Source organism: Bos indicus, chromosome 14 (assembly GCF_029378745.1).
Source record: "Bos indicus isolate NIAB-ARS_2022 breed Sahiwal x Tharparkar chromosome 14, NIAB-ARS_B.indTharparkar_mat_pri_1.0, whole genome shotgun sequence".
Taxonomy (NCBI): Eukaryota; Metazoa; Chordata; class Mammalia; order Artiodactyla; family Bovidae; genus Bos; species Bos indicus.
Genome location: NC_091773.1, coordinates 22336958 through 22359501, shown reverse-complemented (window position 1 = coordinate 22359501; position 22544 = coordinate 22336958). Strand labels below are relative to the sequence as shown.

The window sequence follows — 22544 nt, the reverse complement described above, 5'->3', positions numbered from 1 at the left end:
TGACCTCGCCCACGCCCCCCATTCCAGAGATGCTCCTCAGCGTTCAGAGGCTGTGTCCCAGGGTACAGTCCTCAGTGAGCTCCCAAACAAAACGAGACCATAGCTCACAAGTTGTGGCTTTTCACCAGTGGTCAGTCGTAACCTTCCGAAGGTCAGGGCATTCTAACTTTTAAGTGTGACCATCTCTGCTCCTCCCAGACCCCACCAACTAGTACATAGGCATTGGGCCCCCTCCCGTGGTCGGGTGCCTAAATCAGTATTAACTCCACATCCGCCCACCGGTGAACCGTGGAAACCCAGTGACAACCGTTTCCCTCTCCAGCTGCAGTTTAGAGGAGGAGGGGAGCGGACCCCCGAAGTAAACAGTGGAGCGGCCCCTAAAAGAAACGCCGCCAAAGCTGCCCCAAGTCCCCACCTTCGCAGGGCAGAGACCGAATGCCCGGGGTCGTCAGTGACCGCGCGCCCCGGCCCGCCAGCCCTCCGCCCGCAAGGAGCATGCGCGGCCCGCACGCGGAGGTCAGCTCAGGCAGCCCTCGGCCGCAGCCAACCGGGCGCCACTCGGCGGGACATTGTGACGCGCGGGCAGCGGCGCGGAGGGCGGCAGGGACGCGCGGGGCCGGAGGGCGGCGCGGGGACGGAGGGCGCGCACGCGCCGGAGCGCGCGCCCGTGGGCGGGCCCGACTCGCCGCTCGCACGCCCTTGGGCCCGGCCGGGCGCCCGCTCCGCCTTCCGCTTCCGACGCGCGGCCGCGGGAGCCGGTGTATGTGCGGCAATAACATGTCGGCTCCGCTGCCCGCCATCGTGCCTGCCGCCCGTAAGGCCACCGCCGCGGTGAGTGCGGGCGCGGGCGCGCGCCGGGGCGCCCGCGGGCCGGGGGGAGGGGGCGGGACGCCCGGCCGGTGGGTCGGGTGCGGTCGGGCGGGGGTGATAGGCGCCGCCTGGCCCGGCTATGTGCGGAGGGCGCGGGGTCACGGCGAACTGGAGGCTGTTTTCCCACCCTCGAGCTCCCATCCCCTTCCTGAGCCTCCGGCCCCGTGTACCCATTCTGAGCTCCTAGCCCAGATCCCCGTGTCCCCATCCTGAGCCCGTGCCCCGATCCCCTTGTACCCAATCCTGAGTCCCTAGTCCCGATCCACTTGTCCCCATCCTGAACCTCCAGCCCGAACCCCCATCCCATCCTGAGTCCCCCGCCCACATCCAGAGTCCCCTACCCGCGCCCCGGCCCCGGGACCTCCCTCCCCGCCCCCTCCCCGCCAGGCACCCCACTCCTAGGCCCCTATGTGAGCCGACGGCGCCCCAGCCCCAGGCAGCTCTGGAGCAGGTTTCTGCCTGTCTGTGGATGGGAAAGGCCTTAGCCCCCAGGAACAGGACTTTATATTCGCACCTCACACCCCTCATCTCAGAGTTTGAAGGTTTAGTGTCGTTTTCGGTCAGGGGTGCTACTCCTTAGGAAACTTGTGCGTGAGGATCTCAAACTTTTACCCCGGGAAGCTCCTTTTTTGTGATGGAAAAATTCTACCGTGTAGGTGAGACTCTCATGGTCTGACCTGAAAGAGACAACTGTGTTCTGTAGAATGTGATCGTTTACCCAGAAGCATGTCTAACTGGAACCTCAAGAAGTGCTAAAACCCCACGTAAGTTATCTGAGGAGCTGCAAAGAGAGAAGTTAAGTATTTTTGCCGCTTCAGCGAGGTCTGTGGAGATAATTAACTTGCTGAAGGCGGTGTTCTGTGACTCCTGGTATCCAGCTTAACCAGAGCCCGGGGCTGTGACATTCTGGTGGTTTCTTGGGGGTATTAATCAGTCATTGCTCTCTTCTCTTCTAGGTGATCTTCCTTCATGGATTGGGAGACACAGGGTAGGTACCATCCTTAGTACCCTGATGAACGAGGTCATGCACCCCTACACAAGCAAGAATTCACTGTTGAAGAACTCTAGGATTGTATAAAAAAGACTGCTAGTCATATTTCTTACACTTGGGTCATGAGATAGAATCCTTTCTTTTTTGATTCCCAGCCCCACCCCCTGCAGTTTCCCCCATCCTCTTAATTTGTCATGCATCAACTCGTGTTTCTGGAACATATTAAAACTGCAAACTCCTCCTTGAGTTGCCATGGGTACTGGATGCCAGAGTTGGGAGGTATGTTTGTAGAGCCTGCACTTGAGAACTTTGCAGAGGTGAAATTTCAGGGCAGCTTGAGAAGAACTGGTGGATTTTGTTTAGTGAGATACTAGCAATGTGAGTGTTCTGAGTGAAATCTTAGATGTTCTGTTCAAAAATCAGTTGAAGGGCAGAGGATGCAGTTTAAAGATTTGTTTGGAGGCTTATCAGACACGTGGCTTTAGCCCTGTGGTTTATCTGTCACTCAGCTTTTCTCTGTATTGAGAGCTTTTCGGGGGGGAAGCCGGGGAGCTATGCCAGATCTTAGTTGCGGCGACCCGGGATCTTTGTTGCAGTGTGCAAGATCTTCCTTGCTGCATGAGGATCTAATTCCCTGAGCAGGGCTCGAACCCAGGCCCCCTGCATTAAGAGCTCAAAGTCAACCCCTGGACCACCAGAGAAGTCCTGAGGGGTTTTTAAAATTTAAATCCATGATTATCTGTTTGAAATGTCAGTCAAATTGTTGTTATAAAATTTTTGTTAAAAAATTACAAAATTGGAGGGAAAGTGAAACAAATAAATTTTGATAAAGGAGCCAAGACACTATTGAGTCTTTACAAGGAGGCACTGGGCTAGAATTAGATTAAGTCTTAAATCCTTTTAGGCCCCCCAAGTGGAGGTCCATGCCTTACATGGAGTTATGTATGGGAAGGGTTATAGGACTTTATGGTCAACACGTAGTTCTATGAAAAAGAAAGACTTGTTTTCCTATTTATTTATCCGTCTATCTATCTAATCCAGAGGTTTTTAGAGAAGCCCTGTTTTATTACCTGACAGACAGAGAGCATCTTGGTCCCTTGCAACTTTCCCAATAAAGAGCTTTGAGGCCTGAAGAATCAGGGCAAGAGAAAAAATCTTCATTTGGAGGAAGGTTCTGTGTGGACCCCAGTGTAGCCAGATACTTTAGACAGAAGTTAAGAGTGAGATGGTGACGAAAATGACCACCGTGAGATTATAAAGGCTGAGAGCAGCTGTGACATCTTGACTAAGAGTGAAGTTTATATAAAAAAATTAGAGGTCTCAGTGGTGGGGTGGCACCAAAGAAAGCTGACATTTAACTGGTTGCATTAACACATGAGAAAATTCAGCAGCAGCCTATCTGACAAATGGTAATTCAGTGTTTAAGATAGTTTTTGGAGAACTGAGGTTCTTTTGTCAGGTTGACTTCAGGGTGAAGAGGATTAAGCAATTCAGTTTGTTGCTATAAAAATGGGCAGCTTTCTTTTTTTTTTTGGCTAAGGTTCTTTTTTGCAGGGCCAGCCAAGGTGTGCTGTCTTAACTTGGATCTAGCAGTCTATATCCTGTAGATTCCTCATGAAAAGCGTTTGGTGGTCAAATGAGATTGGGAGACCCTGTGTAATTCCATATTTTCTCAATTCCCATATGTCATTTTCCCCACATTTTATGTTTCTGAGATTGGTATTCATCTTTTTTTTTTTTTTTTTTGGTATTCATCTTACATGTGTTTATTGTGGTGGTGATTTTTTTTTTTTATAAAAAGATTTTTTTCAGTGGTGCCACTTAGATTATATCTTAGTGTCAAGGGAATATGATATGGCTTATTCTCCCTTTGAAGCTTTACTGTGTGGGCACTAGCGTGTTTAAAGCTCTGAAAAGTTCTGCAAGAAACACATCTGACCACATGTTCCTCTGCATAACTTGTATAATAAAATGTGTTCGTCCACACTATATTGCCTGAGATCAGTTTTCCTTCCAAAATAAAGATAGCTTTTGTTATGATTATGGAAGTGTTACATTTGTCTTGTAAAAAAAAATTCAGATTCAAATATATTTGAGAAGAGACTGAAACCAGTTGAAATCCTACAACCCAAAAGATAAATACTTTTGAGAGTATTAAAAAAATTTTTTTTAAATACTTTTAAAGGTATAGAAGAGTTGCAAGAATAAAGGGGCTTCCCAGGTGACTCAGTGGTAACTGAGTGACTCAGTGGTGACTCAGTCAGGAGTCAGTGATTCCTGACTCCACCTACCAGGAGAGGAGACTGGTTCTGTCCCTGGTCTGAAAGATCCCCTGCAGGAGGAAATGGCTATCCACTCTAGTATGCTTGCTGGGATAATCCCATGGACAGAGAGGAGCCTTGTGGACTCCAGTCCATAGGGATGCAAAGAGTTGGACACGACTGAGTGAGCATATGCTAGAGTAAAACAGATTCCTCGATTCCTTCTACTCAGATTCACTGAGCTCTATCTAACATGTTACTGTGTTTGCCTAAACTTGGAAAAGTTGCCAGTACCATGATTCTTTACTTCCCAACTTTAGCACTTACCTCCTAAGCACGAGCAGAGTCTCCTGTATAACCACAGAACAGTATCTGATTCAGGAAGTTTAGCACTTCTTTAATGTTCTTATCGGTCTACCCTGTTACCTAACAGACCTTGGCAGCTGCCCCAGTAATGTCCTTTGTAGTAATCCTCTCCCCTTGCCCTTCGGTCCCTGCCGCACTGCCCTGAGCAGCTGCAACGCTCAAGTCTCTTTTAATCTGGGACAGTCCCTCTGCTCCTCTCTGGTGTTCTGGATGTTTACCTTTCTGCATGGATGGGACTGGTCCCCCGTTTAGGTTTGTGTGGCACTTCCTCACATGGCAGTTCAGCCCCGTTCATTGCTTCATGCTGGAAGTCAGGTGGGGTCCTCTGTCCCGTTACTCATGCTGCCCCAGGCCACTCGGTGAAGGTGGTCTCTTCCATTGGGGCTTTGCCGCCGCTGTGTTTTCCCTGTGTGGTAAGCGCAAGTCATGGGGAGGTGCTTTTAGATGATGCAAATCGTACAGCGGACTTTGACCCAGGGCTTTTTCCACGGGTGATTGTCACTGGAGGCAGGTGTTACTGTGATGTGGTTCTCTAACTGCCACTCCCCTTGCATTTTTGGCTTGACCCTTCTCACTTCTGTCATGTGGACTCATAGAATCACTTAACAGATTACGTTCCATCGTTATCTTTGTGTAAAATTTTAGCTGCTTCTATTAAAATAACTTCACATTTACATAAAAGTTACAGAAGTAGCATCCAGAGGTCCTTTTGCCCTTCACTCAGATTGCCCAGTTGTTAACATTTCTCATACATTCAAGAATAAAGTTGCAGGCTTGTTGCCTCATTACTCCACAGAGCTGCAGTGTGTTTTGCAAGCAGAAGGCACAACCGTGTGACTACAGTATACCCATCGGTCAGGCTGTTCGTGTTGACCCGAAGCTCCCGTCAAACCCACCGTCCACAGTCACATCCCCCTGCTTTGACCAGCAGTGTCCTTTGTGGGTCCAGATCACAAGTGAGCTGGTCAGGTTGAGCTGTCAAATCTCCTGAGGCTCCTTCAATCTGGATCGGTCCATCTTCTTAGCTTTGGTGACCTGGACCCTTCTCCCTGACGGACCACTTCCTGGGTGGGGTGGCCCTCAGTCTGGTTTATGTGACTTCTCACTGGGTTGATTTTTGTGCCTCTGATGCTGATTTTATGTTTCACTACCTGGTTAAGATAGTGTCTACAAGTGTCTCCAGAATAAATTAGTATAATTGCACTTAAAAAGTATTTGGTGGGTAGATGCTATGATTTCATAAAAATGTCCATTTTTCACCTCTGGATTTAGCATCCATTAATGATTGCTGTCTGCATCTGTTATTGTGATGGCTGCCAAATAGTGATCTTCTAAAACATTCCTTCATTCTGTGTGTATTCACTGACAGTCTACAGTATCGGTTTCAGCCCTCTCTGTGTTTGCCTTTTCAGTGAGGTTTCTGTGTCCTTAACACTTTTGGGGAAGGTGGATTAAAATAGAGAAGTAGTTAACAGAAAAGCAGTTAACATTTATTTCAAAACCATTTTATCCAAAAAAGGCTTACGTTACTTTTATTTTACCCTTTAGTAGAGGTAATGGGGCTTCCCTGGTGGCTCAGTGGTAAAGAATCTGCCTGCAGTGCAGGAGCCACAGGAGATGTGGGTTCGATCCCTGGGTCTGGAAGATCCCCTGGAGGAGGGCATGGCAACCCACTCGAGTATTCTTGCCTGGAGAATCCCATGGACAGAGGAGCCTGGCAGGCCACAGTCCATAGGGTCATAAAGAGCTGGACACAACCTAAGCAACTGAGCACACAGAGGTAACATGTAGAAAGTACCAGGTGTAATGTCAAGTGTGTAAGTAAGTAGGGAGCTGTGTGTTTGTAGTGTGATCCCACTCTTGTTAAATCTGTGTTTACCTCTCCAGTGATAGCATGCAGAACTTGGAAAAAATATGTAAAAAGATTAACTTTATTTCTGGCTGGAAGGATTTTGATGACGTTTATATTTTTCTAGTTTTTCTCTTACTCCATTTTGAACATGTGTCCACATTTGCACAAAGAGCGAATGTTAGAGTTGTTTTATTTTTGATTGGTGTAGTAGCAAAAGAGAGATAGCAGACAGTTGCTTTACCCCTGTGAGAGTTTTTTCTTCATATAAAATGAATTATATCATCTGTCTTGGGTATTTTGGTAGGCATATGGTTGGGAGATTATAGAGCTTAAAAAAATACACTTTGTAGATTTGAAAGCCCAATGAAGTATATGAAAGAGAAAACACTGTTCTCTAGGAACCATTAGAGAGTTTCTCACGGTAAAGCTGAAATCATACGCTTTGGGTTATTTCTAGGTTGGCAATGATTTTTTAAGGGGTTAAAATTTACCCTTACAAATGTAAGTAACTATTTATTCTGTTACTAACTAACGGGACTAAAACAGTATCTAATGGCGTTACTTCTCCACCAGGCATGGATGGGCAGAAGCCTTTGCCGGAATCAGAAGCGCCCACATCAAATACATCTGCCCGCATGCGTAAGTGTTTCCAGTTTTCAGGCTTTCAATTTGGAATCCAGAGAAGAAGAAGCATGATAGCTTTACTTTTCCAGAAATGCGTTTGTATATGTTCAGCTTCAAACTAAAGATTAGTAAGTTCTTTAAAACATAAATGTGACCTGGTTACCTTGAATTTTTCTTCCTTTTTTTTTTTAATTGAGAAATTTAAAATAATGCTACTTTGAAGATCAATTGAACTCACAGCAGCCAGAAAAATTCCTGTAGATACACAGATACCTGTTAAGCTCTGAGGATATCCATGAGCTGTCTCTGAAGGGGATTTACCTGTCAGGTTTGTGACTACCTTGAAAACCCTTTCAAATTCCATCAATTAGAGACAGTATGATGCAGCACAAAGAGAACACATACTTTGGAGTCTGTTAGATTTGGCTTTGAATCCTGAAAATATTTGTAGGTGTCCAAAAGATACTAGTAAGTTTTGAGCAAATTCAGAAAGTCCCTGAGATGAGCAGGTCTTAGATCAGAGGGTGCTGAGGAGTGGTAGCCGTGGAGAAGCCGGTGGGATGAGACGAGTGCTGACGGGTCAGTAGTTCAGCCTCGGAAGTGGTCATAGCAGCAGAGTCGATAAATACGAAAGAGGAAGAGTATCTGAGACTAGGTAAGAAAAGGTTCCCTCCTCTTCTTATCCTGTAGCACAGGCTTCATCTTCTTCATCTTAACCGTTGTCAGCGACAGCCACATACTGTGGCCGGGGTTGCCGTATGCTTCTTAATGACTCAGGCCAGAGGCAGAATTCTTGATGCTGTTGGAATTCCTGCTCTATTGTTACTGGCCCCCAGACTGAATTTGGTGTAAACCTATCTTTGAACCTAGGGAAGCAAGTTTATGTCCTCAAGGAAATTTGCTAAGATTTTGTGACATCTCAGGTGGACTTGTTTCTCAAGTAAGGAGCATGGTGGTGAGATGCAGTTAGAGTGTGTCTGTTCTTCTCTCCTTTGGTACCTGGCTGCAGGCGGGTGGTCCGACATTGTCAGCACAGAACTGAGTTGGGTATAATGGACACTCAGGCAAAGCTTATGTTTCCCTTACTTATTTAGAGGTCTTGTAAGCAGGTAAGAACTAGAAAATCAGCACACATGTCATTGAGCCTATGGGAATTGACATCACCTTTTCTGTGCAGTAAATTGCTTGCATCCCTTGCCCCCTGCTTAGCCAGTCTCAGACATTTCCAGCCATGTTGGCCACTGTTTTCTTTCTCACGTCTGGTCTGAAAGCATCAAGTAAAGGTGTTGATAAAGAAAGATATTTGTTTGCCAACTTTAGTCCATCCCAGTGGCCGCTTTTGTCTCAAGAACCATTTGGAGAGTGTGGAGCACAGAGTTATACAGGTGTGCGTGCAGCTAAGCAGATCATCTGTTTAAAATTGCACACTGGATGTTGTGTGAGCCTCAAGTAATTATCTGCAACAGATGGTGTTGACTAGGTTCTGTGCTTTGGTGTATTATTCTTGTTTTTCTTTTTTCTTCCCCATGTAGGCCGGTTATGCCTGTAACATTAAATATGAACATGGCCATGCCATCATGGTAAGTAAGACTTCACTAATTTACTAACAACTTTTTACTTGTATTTAGGGGGTTTTTTGGTAAGTTTTTCTTTTTTTTGTTTTTGTTTAATCAAAATTGCTTTTGCATACATCAATTTTTAATGAACTATCTTTAAGTTGCAAAGTTCTAAAGTGAAATGGTTCTCATGACTTAGGTTCAGGGGTAAACTGAAGGAGCTGCGACAGCAGGTAGAGAAAGAGGAGTGAGTGGGTGGGTAGAAATGCTGCAGAGTGTCCCTCACCACTTGACACGCCTCTGCTGACTGCCGTGACCAGATGGGGCGTCCACCTCCCACCTCGGCTTGGCAAGCTGGCGGGTGTGTGGGGAGACCACTTCCTGATGAGCCCTCTGGAGGTCTACAGGGTGCCAGGCGTTCCCTGTGTGCTTCACAGTCGCTCCTTTGTTCTCTGAGCCACGTCCAGGCCACGCGTTCCTCCTGCTGCTCTGAGAGCCCTGCCCTCAGGTCTGCTCAGAAATGACAACTCCGACCCCCGGGTCCTGTTTTCCTTTTTCCTCCGGCTCCTGCTGACGTCTTACCTTTCCGGTGACTTGGGGATCCAATGTCCGTGGCCCGTTCACAGCCTTGAGTGGCTGTTGCTTCCAGGACTCTTCTCTTCCCGCTGACCTTTTCCTCTCTCAGCCTCAGGCACCCACATCTCCCCTGGGCTCTGCCACCTGGAGCTGCCCCATCTCTGAAGGCACTTAGCTCAGACCTAACCAGCAGGCATACTTGTTCCTACTTGTTTGCTCCCCTGTCTCCACACTCCTGTCAGGACATTGTGGGGACTCCAGTGTGTTGCCACCTTATCCTCTGCTTGTCCCCACCCCTTCTAACCCACCTGAACGTTCATCTGTGTCTATGGGAGATTCCTTGGCGACTCTCACAGGTTCCTGCCCACGGTGGCCTCTGATTCTTCTCTCTTCCTTCTCTGACAGAATCCCTGTCTGACACCAAGACTTCCACCTCACATAGCTCCTGACCGTAGTCTGAACACATAGTGGACAGCGGGGCAGACCCAGATTCAGGGTCGAGTGATGACAGGCTCTGCAGACCTTGGTGGAGGCGGCCCGAGGGCCTTGTGTAGCAGGCGTAGGCCTTGCGTGTGAGGTGCCACGCTGGTGCAGGGGTCTCCAGCCAGTAGACTTAGGATGACTAGGAGGGAAGTGAGGAGATGGCTTCTATTCAGGTGTCTCAAGGGCTGAAGATTCCTCCCCATGTGTCAGGTTAGACTAGGTCATTCTGCAGGTGTTTCTAACTTTAAATTATGTGACAGTGACTTTCTAATAGCATCTGCGTCTACTTAGTGCAAAAGGAACTCACAGGATGTCATATTCACACATTTAAGTTGACTGTTTGGCCTGCAGAGACAGTTGTTGTTATTTAGTCATTAAGTTGTATCTGACTCTTTGCAATTCCATAGACTGTAGCCCACCAGGGTCTCCTGTCCTTGGAATTCTCCAGGCAAGAATGCTGGAGTGGGGTACCATGCCCTTCTTCAGGGGATCTTCCTGATCCAGGGATCAAACCCACGTGTCCTGTGTCTCCTGCATTGGCATGTGGATTCTTTACCATCTGAGCTATCTGGGAGGCCCAGAAGCAGTTTAGTTTGAATTTAATGTTCTAGAGAATATTTCTGGTTAGCCTTTTTTCTCTGAAGTTATCATCTTCTTATCAAAGGTAGATATTCTTAGAATCAAACAATTCTTTTAGGACTTTGCTTTGTTTTCCAGGTTTGACATTATTGGGCTTTCGCCAGATTCACTGGAGGATGAAACTGGAATTAAACAGGCAGCAGAAAATGGTAAGTAAAGAAAGTTTTATAGTAGATTCGGTTGTTGTATTGCTGTTGATGAAAACTATGCAGCTGTCTAAACTCAGGTGGTGGCACTATGCCACTCTTTTCTGATCACTCTTACCTTGTTGGACTGTTAATTATGGTCCATGAAGATGAGGTGGATGGGGAAGAATGGCGTTTTATCAAACTTAAATGCTGTCAGATGCATCATTTTGCTTTCATTGATGTAGGCAAACAAAGTCACAGAATATCTCATACTTGTGGCCAGTTAAATTTGGAAATTTTCATCTTACAAAGGTGAAACTCTTACATATATATGTCAAAAGTGAAAGGAGATAAATTTGTAAAAAGGAGCAGTTATTCTCATAGTATTATAAAGAAAAATGGAATTATAGGGAGTTACCGAGTAATTTAGTTAGTGATATGTGTTGAAATATTTTGCGGAAACAAAAGAATTCATCTGTTTCCCCCCCCTCCCACATTATTTACTGGCTATAGGGATAATTAATACTGTGTTTGGGGTTTTTAAATAATAAGGTAAATTATTCAAGCACTGTAAATCACAACCCACGTAAAGTACTTAACTATCTACAATTTTAAAGTAACAGCTTTTAGGTACAAATGCCTGGGGTTCATTGGAGAGAAAGAACTATAGAATGTATATGAGCAGAATGGACCGTGGATAAAGGAATATTCATATCCCTCCACACTGATGAGAGAAAAAACTGCTTTATAGATCATGTGACAAATAACTGAACAGTTTAAGCAGTGCCTACAAAATTGAGTTCTTAAAAATACATCCTAATTTTGTATTTTAAAAGAGTGCTTCAAGTTTTTCACTTGTTTTGACCTTTAATACACTGATACAATTTAAATAGGAAAAAATTAATAATGGAAAAGCACATCAGTGGACTTATCTTTGAAAGTATTGGTAATTTAATTTTTGGTGATTTTATTTTTTTATGTTATTTTTAGTTAAAGCTTTGATAGATCAAGAGGTGAAGAACGGCATTCCTTCTAACAGAATTATTTTGGGAGGATTTTCTCAGGTAAGATAAAAGTTTGGGTGGTGTGTCATCGGTGTATTTGTCTAGAAGTCCTGATCCTTTTTTTATGGGAGTCCTGTTTTTAGAAGATGTTACAGAATATGATGTACTCCTTACCTTTAATGCTGAATTAAGTTTGATTGGACTGGGAAGTTCTTCTTTTCTAGTTTTCTCTCTCAGTGATAGGCTTCACTCTATAGATTACGACTTGAAAGTCAGTTTATTTAAGGAAATCAATTGGAGCCTGGAATGTGTTTTTCTTGAGTAACCACAGCGCACAAGTAGCTGTATCTGTTAATAGTGTGTGCACCTCTAGATAAAACTGCTGAAACACGGGTATGCGGCCCTGTCCCAGGAGGAGATGACTGATGGGAAATAAGGTCAAAGAGAAAAATCCCTTCCTTCTTTTTCTCACAAATTCCCAGCGGTCGAGCCCCACGAACCCCCTGGAATCCAAGTCGGGTGGGATCAGAGTAGGGGCCCCGACAAAGGGGACCTAGCTGGGGGGCTGCTGCAGCCACTTGCTGACCACTCCTGATCTGTGCTGGTCCCAAGGTCGGGGGTGCTTCAGCCGCACCCTGTTTGAGGATCCCTCTGTGGTTTCCATTCTGGAGTAGATGGTTCTGGTGAGGGGAGCTAAGTCAGTCTTGGTGATGTCATTCTGTCCTCTTTTTTCTTGTCATGCAGAAAAGGTTTTAGATAAAAGTGTATGGTGTTTACTTTTGGCATCTTTCTTCTCTTCCTGTACTTTTTCTCCCACCTGCGGTGCTTTTTCTACAGTTACAACATACTGGCATTTACATCTTCATTTCAGCTCATCACCTGTTTGCCATGTCACCCCCCACCCCCCAAACTGCCCTCACTGCCAATCTGTAAATTCTCCAAGGCAACAGTTTAGCGTCCAGACGACCTGAATTAGGGCAGTATCGGAATTATGGAATCATTTAGAAGTTAGAATTCGATGGAAACATAAGTTGTTGATATGATACAGTAAAAAGACGTGCTGTTGATGTGATATTTGTTGGAAGTCACGGGTAATGTACATTGTAGTGCACACACTGTGACATACATGTGGTTATAGGAATGAACACTTGGTTCAGACAGGAGTCTGCCAATGAGATTCGTTGATTAGAGCAGGCAGAAACTAAATCCTAACACCTTAGGCAAGAAAGAGTAAGTTACGAGTCTGGGGTCACATCCCAGAAGCCAGCGATGAGAATGAAGCCAGGCTCCCGGAGGCAGCTCGGCCTCAGGTGCTCTCCCCCTGCATCTGCCTGTCGGCCTCACTTGCCTCGCCATCTGTGGTTGGCCTCTGCTTCCTCTCGCTTTTCCCATTCTTGAGCTTACGTGTTACAGTTCCAGCCACACAGAGCTTGACAGTCACCGAATTTCTCAGATGAGAAAGGCTCTCATATCCTTGTGTGGCCCTGGAAGCTGTGGGCCAGAGTGAATGCAGGCTCCAGGCCTGGGCGGGGGGGTTGTGAGCTGCCGGCCAGTGCTCCCAAGGTGTCCCTCCAGACAGTCTTTATCATCCTGAATTCTTGTTTTGGAAAGTAATACCAGTTTAAGACCAGATTTGATTTTCTACCCAAGACTTTGCAAAGAGGATAGTGACTATAAATTGGACTAACCCTCAAGCATTGTCAGGGCAGCCATGAACTCTGCTGTTCAAACTGCATCTTGGCTGGTTGGGGCGTCACTGGAGTCTCATGACTGCCTTCAAGGTGGAGAGTCAAGTCCTGGAGGACGTGCTGCTGGGGGGTGCGTGTGTTTCTACCAGTTTGCCTAATTTCATTAGATGTCAGCCATCCAGTGTGACTTTTTTTCTAACAGATGGTATTGATAACAAGAATCACCCCCACTGCTCTTGGCAGCAGATCCGCCCCACTGACTCTGCCTGTTGTCTCTCCAGGGAGGAGCTTTATCTCTGTACACGGCTCTGACCACACAGCAGAAGCTGGCCGGGGTCACCGCTCTCAGCTGCTGGCTGCCACTGCGGGCTTCGTTTCCACAGGTGCCTGACGCATGCGTGCAGCAGGGCATCGCTGAGCTCTGAGGTGGCAGATATTGTTGAGAACAGCCTCATATTAGCTTATTAGGACTTCCCTGGTGGCTCAGACGGTAAAGCGTCTGTCTACAATGCGGGAGACCTGGGTTCGATCCCTGGGTTGGGAAGATCCCCTGGAGAAGGAAATGGCAATCCACTCCAATACTATTGCCTGGGAAATTCCATGGACAGAGGAGCCTGGTAGGCTACAGTCCATGGGGTCACAAAGAGTCGGACACGACTGAGCGACAGGGCTATTGTAGTAATAAACTTAAATTTTTAGGGCGGTTTTAGGGTCACAACAAATTGAGCTGAAAATACAGAAAGTATCTGTTTGCTTTGTGATGTATTTATTTAGACTTTATCTGCACACTACACTGCCTTTACTGTGGATTGCAGAAAATGGAAGAAATGCGTGAGTCCTTAAAACAAGAAAGAAAGAAGTCCCTGCTGGCATGAATTCTATATTTGATGTCTTTGGTACACTGTAAGACTTATATCAAAAATTAGGGCTATTTTTAATACATAGAAATAATGTTTTTGGAATGCTCAGTATGCTCACTGCTTAATAGCAGAATTTTGCCAGAGAATGTAGTTTTTAAATACTCAACATGTAAAGCAGTACATAGTACACATGAAGGATAAGGATATTTTCAAATTCATCTTTAAATCTAGTGTTTTCTTTTTTCCTTGTCACTATATAGTAACTCTTTGGTGTCTCACACATAGTGTTGTTTATTAACCTTCTTATTTAAATCAAGTAAGAGCTGAGAAGAACATGATTCAGCTAAAACATACTGAGTCCAGACACTGGACATATGACTAGGATACAATGTGCTTTGAGGAACTGATTCATTAGGAGAACATTTAATACAAGCAGGGTGATCCTATGTCCTTTAAATGAAGAGGTGGAGGGCACAGGGATGGAGGGAGTTTCATTTCTGTGGCCAGATGTCACCTGTGATGTAAGAACATGCTGTATGATACGTGCCTGTTCTCTGGTTGTACGCGCCTGACACAGTGCGCCACCCCTTTGAGTGAATAACACAGTTCTGTCGTGTTGTCTGCAGGGCCCTATCGGTGGCGTGAATAGAGACATTTCTATTCTTCAGTGCCATGGGGACCTGGATCCTCTAGTCCCCCTGATGTTCGGTTCTCTCACTGCTGAGAAGCTGAAGACATTGGTGAATCCAGCCAATGTGACCTTCAGAACCTACGCAGGCATGATGCACAGTTCATGTCAACAGGTAAACGACAGGAAGCAGCAATGACAGGCATACCTCTGCAACTTTTTGCATGTGATATTTTTAGGATAAATAACATTTGATGGCTTGGGGGTTTAAAAGAAGTTAATGAATGAATTCACATTGAACCATAGGTTAGTAGGACTTAGATCAAAGTTTATTGCATTTAATTCAACATTCATTCATCAACTTCCCACTTGCAAACATTGTATGTAATTCAAGGACAAAAAACATTCCTTTATTAAAATCTAAAGTGCTGCTGCTGCTAAGTTGCTTCAGTCGTGTCCGACTCTGTGCGACCCCATAGACGGCAGCCCACCAGGCTCCCCCGTCCCTGGGATTCTCCAGGCAAGAACATTGGAGTGGGTTGCCATTTCCTTCTCCAATGCATGAAAGTGAAAAGTGAAAGTGAAGTCGCTTAGTTGTGTCCAACTCCTAGTGACCCCATGGACTGCAGCCCACCAGGCTCCTCCATCCATTGGATTTTCCAGGCAAGAGTACTGGAGTGGGTTGCCATTGCCTTCTCCGAAAATCTAAAGTAGATTAACTCAAACGAGAATTTTTAATAGGGGAGAAGGGTATATATCCAAGTGACTATATAGCGAGCAGACTGTGATGTATGTTACGTTAGAAGTTTTTTAAAAGTTCTCTGAAAACCTGAGAAGGGTGATTGCTTGTTAAGAATGAAGGACGTCAGGATAGGTTCAGAGGCTCTAAAAACTAAAAACTGACTGCTCAGCACCAAGGCAGTCCAAGTTAACATTGTTTGCACCTGTCAGCCTGGCTAAATCATGTGCTTTAAAGGCAGAGAAGGCAAGTAGTAAGATTTATCCAGAAGGATGGGGGACGTAGGACTCTAGGTGTGACTGAGAAGGCAGTTGAACCCCTGATGACGTATCAGATTTGGCAAGGCCGGCAGCCAGATCCCAGGAGGGAGGGGCTACAGGTCCAAACCAGTGGTCCTCACAGCAGGCATCCCGTCACAGGTGCCCCAAGGTTAGCACACACACACCCAAGCCAGGACCGCAAACGCAGTACCTCTGGGTCAGCACACTGAAGACTCGGGGGTGCACCTGGGCACCAGTGTTTGTGTGGAGGGGACCTGTGCACCAAATGGGAGGACAGTGGATGGACAGTTTGGGGCACAAAGTGCGAGGCGGTGGGCTGGAGGAGGGGGCATCGCAGGGACCTTTGGGACCACAGAGGATGTACAATAGGCTGGAGGTGATACTGGTGAAGGGTCTCTGCGTGCTGGGGTGTGGACCTGTGAGGTCAGACACCAGGGGTAACAGCAGGGAGCCTGTTCTGGGGCAGTGATAAGGTGGAGCTACAGGCAGGAGGCATGGAGCCATGTCCTCGGGGATGGGCTCGCTTCCACGGCTCTCCAGGCCTGTTTTGGGCACCTGCCCTCCCTCCTTCAGGTGGCTGGTTGTGTGTGATTCCTCATGAAGGCACAGCGTGTTTGGTGCTGCTGGTATAGCGTCATTGTTTTAGTGGGGGTGTGTTAGAAGCTGGGCACTGACGCTTAGTTGACAATAGTTGTGTGTGTGTACCATGTCTTCTCCAGGTGGTTATTGTCACTTCTCAACCGCCCTTCCCCCTGACCCCCAGTGGAACAAAGTGCATACCATTTTCCTGGGACTTCATAACACCAGAGCAGTCATTGAATGTATTAATACAATCATCACTATCATCGTAGGAAGTATTCCCAGATTTCTGTTGGTGCTTCATTTCTCTGTCACCACTTTTATGTAATTGTAGTAAAACTGTGGTTTCACCTTATCTGTGCACACCATGGATTTAGTTAGCGGAATTTAGTGGGGATTTCATTTCTGATTTGTGTAACTGCTTATCAGACCTCTTTATTCCAAACAGGAAATGATGGACATCAAGCAGTTCATTGATAAGCTCCTACCTCCTGTTGACTGACGCCACCAAGAGGCCTTGTGTAGAAGTGCACACCAGCATCGTCCAGTGGAGCACACACTTCTTCCTGTGCCCGACCTTGAAACCTCTAATGTTTGCAGTGTTAAAACGTTTTGCAAATATACACCAATGAAACAGACTAAATAAATCTCCTCGTGGGAAATGTATGATCTTTGACATTTCTCTATATGTATTTGTATGATATGATCCAGGATATACTAGTATTAAAATAGATGAAGCAGCTAGCTTCTTTCTCCCAAATGTAATTCAGCAAAATCATAAAATACTGCAACCGGACTTTTTTTTACTACATCACTTGAAAATTACTAGTATGCTTAATGAAACCTTGTTCAGGTGTAAATGAGCAGTTAAGACATAAAGGGTTTATACGTGCTGTGACTTAGGACTATGGACACATCCCTAAATTACATAGTCACCATTGCAGTATCCGTATTTTTATATGTGTTCTTATATACTTAATGATTATAATATTAAGAATGAGGTGTTATTACAATATTCCTTATAAGAGGGATAATGCTTCTAAGTGTCCATAAAGAGTAATATTGCTCTCTAGAATTAATGGCCCTTTTATTTTGGGGACCAGGTTTTTCTTTGCTGAATATAATTTCTGTTCTATTTAATATTCTTTTCTCCTCTCTAGAAATATGTTCTTTCTTCTTTTTATCCTTCATAAAAGACCAAATATTGCCTCCTTGCCATGGACACCCACAGTCAATATATGCTGTAATTTGACATTCTGAATCACAGACTTGGTGGAGTAAAAATGTATTGATACTTATAGAAAGAAACCTGACATCCCTTCAGAGTTTGTACACTACTTCCTAAACTGGAGTTTAGTCCACATTTTGGACCTGCAGAGTTATAGAATCTTCAGTGCAGGTAATGAAAATAATTCTGTGGTTGTATTTTCCTGTAATTAACTGAAAAGAATAGTTCATATTCTAGTATGTTCTGGAATATTTAAAACAGATCTTAAAAACTGTAATCTCAAAGATGATTTGCTCTGAGGTGATTCTCCTCATAGCATAGAATTTACTTATTCTGCACATATGTTTGAAACCGACTGCTGTAGGAAATGAACAATCCTTTCAAAAATTTTGCTTTACTCTTCTCTGCCAACAGACTCATTTAAAATTTTCACTGTAGTCAAATGATCTTTTTAAGTTAGCTTTTGTGCAAATGTAAAAATAGCAATTATTTGATTTTAAATAATCAGATTTTTCAAATTATTGGTTAAAATTACTTGAAAATAAATTTATGGGTAACAAAAGTTAGTTAGAACTCAATACATGTGGTGTAGTTACCACACAGTTTAATACATACCAAAAATGTACACTTGATATTTCTGAACTGGTCATTTTTCTGCTGTATTCCAGCTGACTAGGACAGTGTTAGGATGGCATCTTCATAAATGGGTGCTATTTGATGATGGAAATGACTTGGTATGGACTACACAGAGCATGTGAATAATGAAGCCATATGTTTATGTCTGGATTCACAGTTTTTAAACAATCATTTACTAAGTCATTTTGCTTTACCTTAAGAATATAAACTGTTGTTTCACTGACACAAATCAGCAAGATCTAACTTATGGCAAGAAATATCCCATTGAAATGCTGTGCTGTAACGTGGGAAAATGTAAATCTTTTTCACGGTTTCTATCAATGTGAAATAAAATTGAATTCTGACTTTGCTGTGACTGGCTCTTTGGAATATCTTTGACTTTTGAATTTGCCTTGGAATGGCTGTACGGAAAAGGAGGAAGACAATGATGCAGTCACAGGAATATAGGTGGAGAGAGCAGATTGATGGTGGAGTGGAGTCAAGTGGGAGCCAGTGTTAATGCGCTAAAAAAATCTCCAGTTTGATCTTAAGGGTTCCTGGCTTACTGAAGTTTTCTGTGGTGTCTCCTTCTGTCTTCTCCTTTCAAATAGTTTAACGGGATTTTAAAATTAGTGTCATAATCAGTTATCCAAGTGGTTTTTTTCTCCTTTTATTTCACTGCTGATTTCTTTCTTTTTCCCTGTAAAGGAATCCTGTCTGCCTTTTAAACAGTCCTTTGGCTTTTGATTTTGAATCAAGTGACCAGCTCACCTTTTTGTGAGGCTGCTTGTTCCATTTGAGGTTGGCCTTCCTGCTTTAGAGAGTTCTGTGCTGAAATCTTGTCTCCAGCTTTAGCTCTTTCTTAGATTTATCCTCCACAGCAGCGGCTTAATTCATGTGATAACCTTTGATTTCACCATCCTTTTGAAACTCTTGGTTCAAAAATAGATGTGGTCCAAGCATGGTTTTAAGTCTATCTACAGATAACAACAGTGTCTTACTAAAACTTAAGTACTTAATCCATTCCAGGCAGGCACTGTACTAGGCATTTTATATCCTTTACTCATATAGTCCTCACATCAACCTTATCTTCATTTTCCAGAAGAGGAAATATACTTGGAGAGATGAAGTGTTTGCCCATGGTCCCAGAGTTGATATATGTAGAAGCCAGGGTTCAAAATGATGTGTTTTTCTTACCCTGTAGTCCCCTGACATGTTCTGTGCCCCAGGGACGTAATTTAAATGCTTCTAAACATTAAAAATGCAAACTTGCAGAAGCACAACATAAACACTTAAGTGAGAAATCTTCATGGAGAAGGATTATTTATGATGGTATTTATGATGGGGTAAAATACCTGAAACAACCGCATGTGGAATAAAAGTGGCCCAGCTAAATAAATTACTCTTCACCTGTACAATGGATTGTTACACAGCTGTTAAAACAAAAAGAATTAATTCGGGAAAGATTCAGAATACATTACTGATGAAGAAATGTGAAACACAAAGGGGTGGAGAAAATAACACCCATATATTTCACTTGGCTATGATTTGCATGAAAAAAAAGAAACCCATATGTGAGAAGGATGTGAAGAATCTGATAAAACAGGTTACACAGCATGACTGGGGCAGGGATGAAGCCGGTAAGGACAGGAGGGGGAGCAGGCCAGGCTTGGATATACTTTATTCTTCAGATTTTTTTTATTGTGGTTAAATATAACAAAATTTACCATTTAAACCACTTTCAAAGTATACAGTTCAGTAGCGTGTGCAACCATCACCACCGTGCTTCCCAAACTGAAACCCCACACTCTTTGAGTTTGAATTGTAATAATATGACCTACAAAAAATACTCAAATAGATGAGTTAAAATGCATATTAAACACAGAAGACTTGTATGCATGAAACTGTGTATGAAAGAAACTCATTAGAAGAAATTCGAGGGACCAAAAGGAAGGGTGAGAGACTAGAAAAGCAAAATGAAGAGGTCCAACCTAAAGTTTCATGGAAGTTGCGGAGCACAGAATGGCAGAGAAGCAACACTTGAAGATAAAATGACTTGACATTTTTCCAGACTTCAGGAAAGGTAAGAAATCTTAGATTCAGGAAGCAACATGAGTTACTAACAGAAGAAACAAAACTAAGGCTCTAGGGTCTTCCCTTGTGGTCCGGTGGTTAAGAATCCACCTTTCAATGCAGGGGATGTGGGTTCCATCCCTGGGCAGGGAGCTGAGATCCCACATGACACGCGGCCTGACTGTGTGCCACAACCAAGACCCAATGGAGCCAAAAAAGAAAAAAAATGAATTAAAAAAAACCCAAAGTCTCTAAAGAGACATTTCATGGTGAGGAGCAAAACTGAATACCATAGAAAAAGGTTCCTTTTTTTTTTTAGAAAAAGATCTTAACAGCAAACAGAGCCTACTTGAAGAGTTGCACATCACACTTAACAAAAACACCACCAGAGGTCAGAGGATAAAGGAATAACGTAAAAGTGGAAGAGAAAGAATAACTGATAAACTTAGAGGTGAACTCATTTTGAAGTGAGGGCAAAAGAAAACCACTTTGATACAGAAAGTTTATGAGAAAAAAGAACACTGAAAGAACCATGTTCTTTCAGAAGAAAAAAATGAATTAGAGGAAAGGAGAGATGCAAAGAATGGGCAGAGTGATAAACATCTGGGTAACTCAACAAGCAATGGCTGCATGAATCTAACTAACTTGGGAGCTGAAACAGTTAAAAATGACCTATAAGTCAAGGAACGAGCAAGGAACATGTGAAAACCAAAATTAAAAATACAATACTATTTACCATTGCCCCAAAGAAGAAAGAATACCTAGGTGTATACCTAAGTAGGAATCAATGATGAAAAGATAATTTTAAAACTAAAATGAAATAAAGAGAAAGGGGCATGGTTCAAATTACTCTTTCGCCCAAAAACCTGAGCTAGAACAATACCTGACATCCTAGTATAGAGGAAACTTTTATGTGGTGAGTTTTGATTAGTGATGGTTAAATTGGGTGTGGGCTATGTCTGCAAACTGCACGAGATGGTAGTCCAGGGTATTAACTGCACAAAGATCTACGGAAGGAGCCTACACTCTTCTCCAGTATTGATTATTTCGATTTTCTACCTCGGTTTTGGGTTGTTAGTCATAACTTTTTACATTTCAACTTCCTCACTTATCTTCAGAGCAGGTGAGACGCCTTCATCAATTTCCTTGATGAGAACGTTACTGTCAACGATTATTCTACTATATTCAAGGTACAACGTCCAACATTCTGAGTCAGGAAACAAACAAGATTGGGTCCCCGTCCTCACGGCGTTTACAAACGACTTCAAAGAGTAAACTCTTACAACGGCCACATCCTTATGATACAACGATCTATTGAGGGGGATGGAGAATCCAATTTCCAGGCAGCGGTCGACGGCGGGGAAAATGCTGGGGTTCTCACCACGTTCCATCCTCCAAAGCCGCCGGGGCTGGGGGACCCCGGGCGGGGTGGGGGGGTCTCTGCGGGCGCCACGGCTAGTGGACGGGAGACCAGCAGACCTTGCGTGCCAGGCACCAGGGGACCGCGGTGGGAAGGGATGGGGCGGGGCCGCAGGGCGCGCGCGCGAAGCCTGGCGGCGCAGCCCGCCCACTTTCACGACAGCCGGCGAAGACTTGCAGCCTGGCGGGCCTGTAGCCCAGCTGGTCTCTGTCGATTGGTGACGCCTGCTCGGCGCGCGCCACTCGATTGGCTCTGCCTGCGGGGGAGGAGCGCCACCGCCTCTGCCCACCACCGCCGCCGCCGCCGCCGCCGCCGCAGCCGCCGCGGGCTCGGTCGGTGAGGAAGCGCCTGGGCACGGCCTGCTGAGGCGCCTAGCAGACGCCTGGGCTGGCCCGCCGCCCGCCAGCTTCGCGCACTTCCCGTCCCACACGGCCGGGAGCGGGGCAGGCCCGCCGGAGCCATGGAGGACGAGGTGATCCGCATTGCCAAGAAGATGGACAAGATGGTGCAGAAGAAGAACGCGGTGAGCGCGGCGGGCGGCGCGGGCCGGAGCGAGGCCGGGCGGCGGGCGGGGACCGGACGCGGGAGCCCGGCGGCCTGGTGGGGCTCGCGGCCCGCGCCGCCCGCCCTCCCTGTGCGACGCCGGCGAGGCCTCGTCCTGGGGCGGGAACCCTCAAGGGAGTCCTGGCCCGCGTCCTGGGGAGAAAGTCCCGGGGGAGGGGTCCTGTCCCGCGTCCTTGGTAGGGGAGGCCTGGGGGGCGAGTTCTGTTCCACGTCGCGGGGAGGGGGTCCCGGGGCGGGAGTCCTAACCTGCGTCCTTGGGAAGGGGTCTTGGGAGCGGTGTCGTGTCCCGCATCACGGAGAGGGGGATCCTGGGGAGGTGTCTTGTCCCGCATCCTGGGGAGGGGTTCCGCGGCGGGAGTCCTATCCCACGTTCTTGGGGGAGGGTTCTGGTGGAGTGGGGTTTTCCGGTCTTACATCTTGGGGAGGGGGTCACGGGACGGGAGGCCTATCCCGCGTCCTTGAGAGGGGTCTTGGGAGGGGTGTCCTGTCCCGCATCGCGGGGAAGGGGCCCTGGGTGGG

The 22544-nt window shown here is 45.5% G+C and overlaps 2 protein-coding genes across 7 annotated transcripts in view; both read left to right on the top strand.

Moving 5' to 3' along the window:
• The first annotated feature begins 654 nt into the window (after nt 1-654).
• On the top strand, nt 655-18333 carry LYPLA1 (lysophospholipase 1). 3 transcript variants are annotated; one of them, XM_070802535.1, is made up of 10 exons: nt 655-831; nt 1827-1858; nt 6914-6979; nt 8497-8544; nt 10297-10367; nt 11337-11410; nt 13320-13421; nt 13813-13869; nt 14525-14701; nt 16574-18333. In XM_070802535.1, exons 1-10 carry the CDS (start codon nt 763-765, stop codon nt 16625-16627), a joined length of 750 nt encoding a protein of 249 aa, XP_070658636.1. In that variant the 5' UTR covers nt 655-762; the 3' UTR covers nt 16628-18333. The 3 variants fall into 3 exon arrangements, with proteins under 3 accessions (XP_070658636.1, XP_070658638.1, XP_070658637.1); XM_070802536.1 differs by lacking the exon at nt 13813-13869 and having other exon boundaries at nt 660-831; XM_070802537.1 differs by lacking the exons at nt 13320-13421; nt 13813-13869 and having other exon boundaries at nt 656-831.
• A 3414-nt stretch (nt 18334-21747) lies between these two features.
• TCEA1 (transcription elongation factor A1) overlaps nt 21748-22544 on the top strand; it is a 28957-nt gene continuing 28160 nt past the window's right edge. For 2 of the 4 annotated variants that reach the window (XM_070802541.1, XM_070802538.1), the window contains exon 1: nt 21749-21984. In XM_070802541.1, coding sequence (XP_070658642.1) covers nt 21922-21984 — 63 coding nt within the window. In that variant the 5' untranslated portion in view covers nt 21749-21921. Of the gene's footprint in view, nt 21985-22544 lie in introns of all 4 variants that reach the window. The other 2 variants (XM_070802539.1, XM_070802540.1) reach the window with 2 other exon arrangements.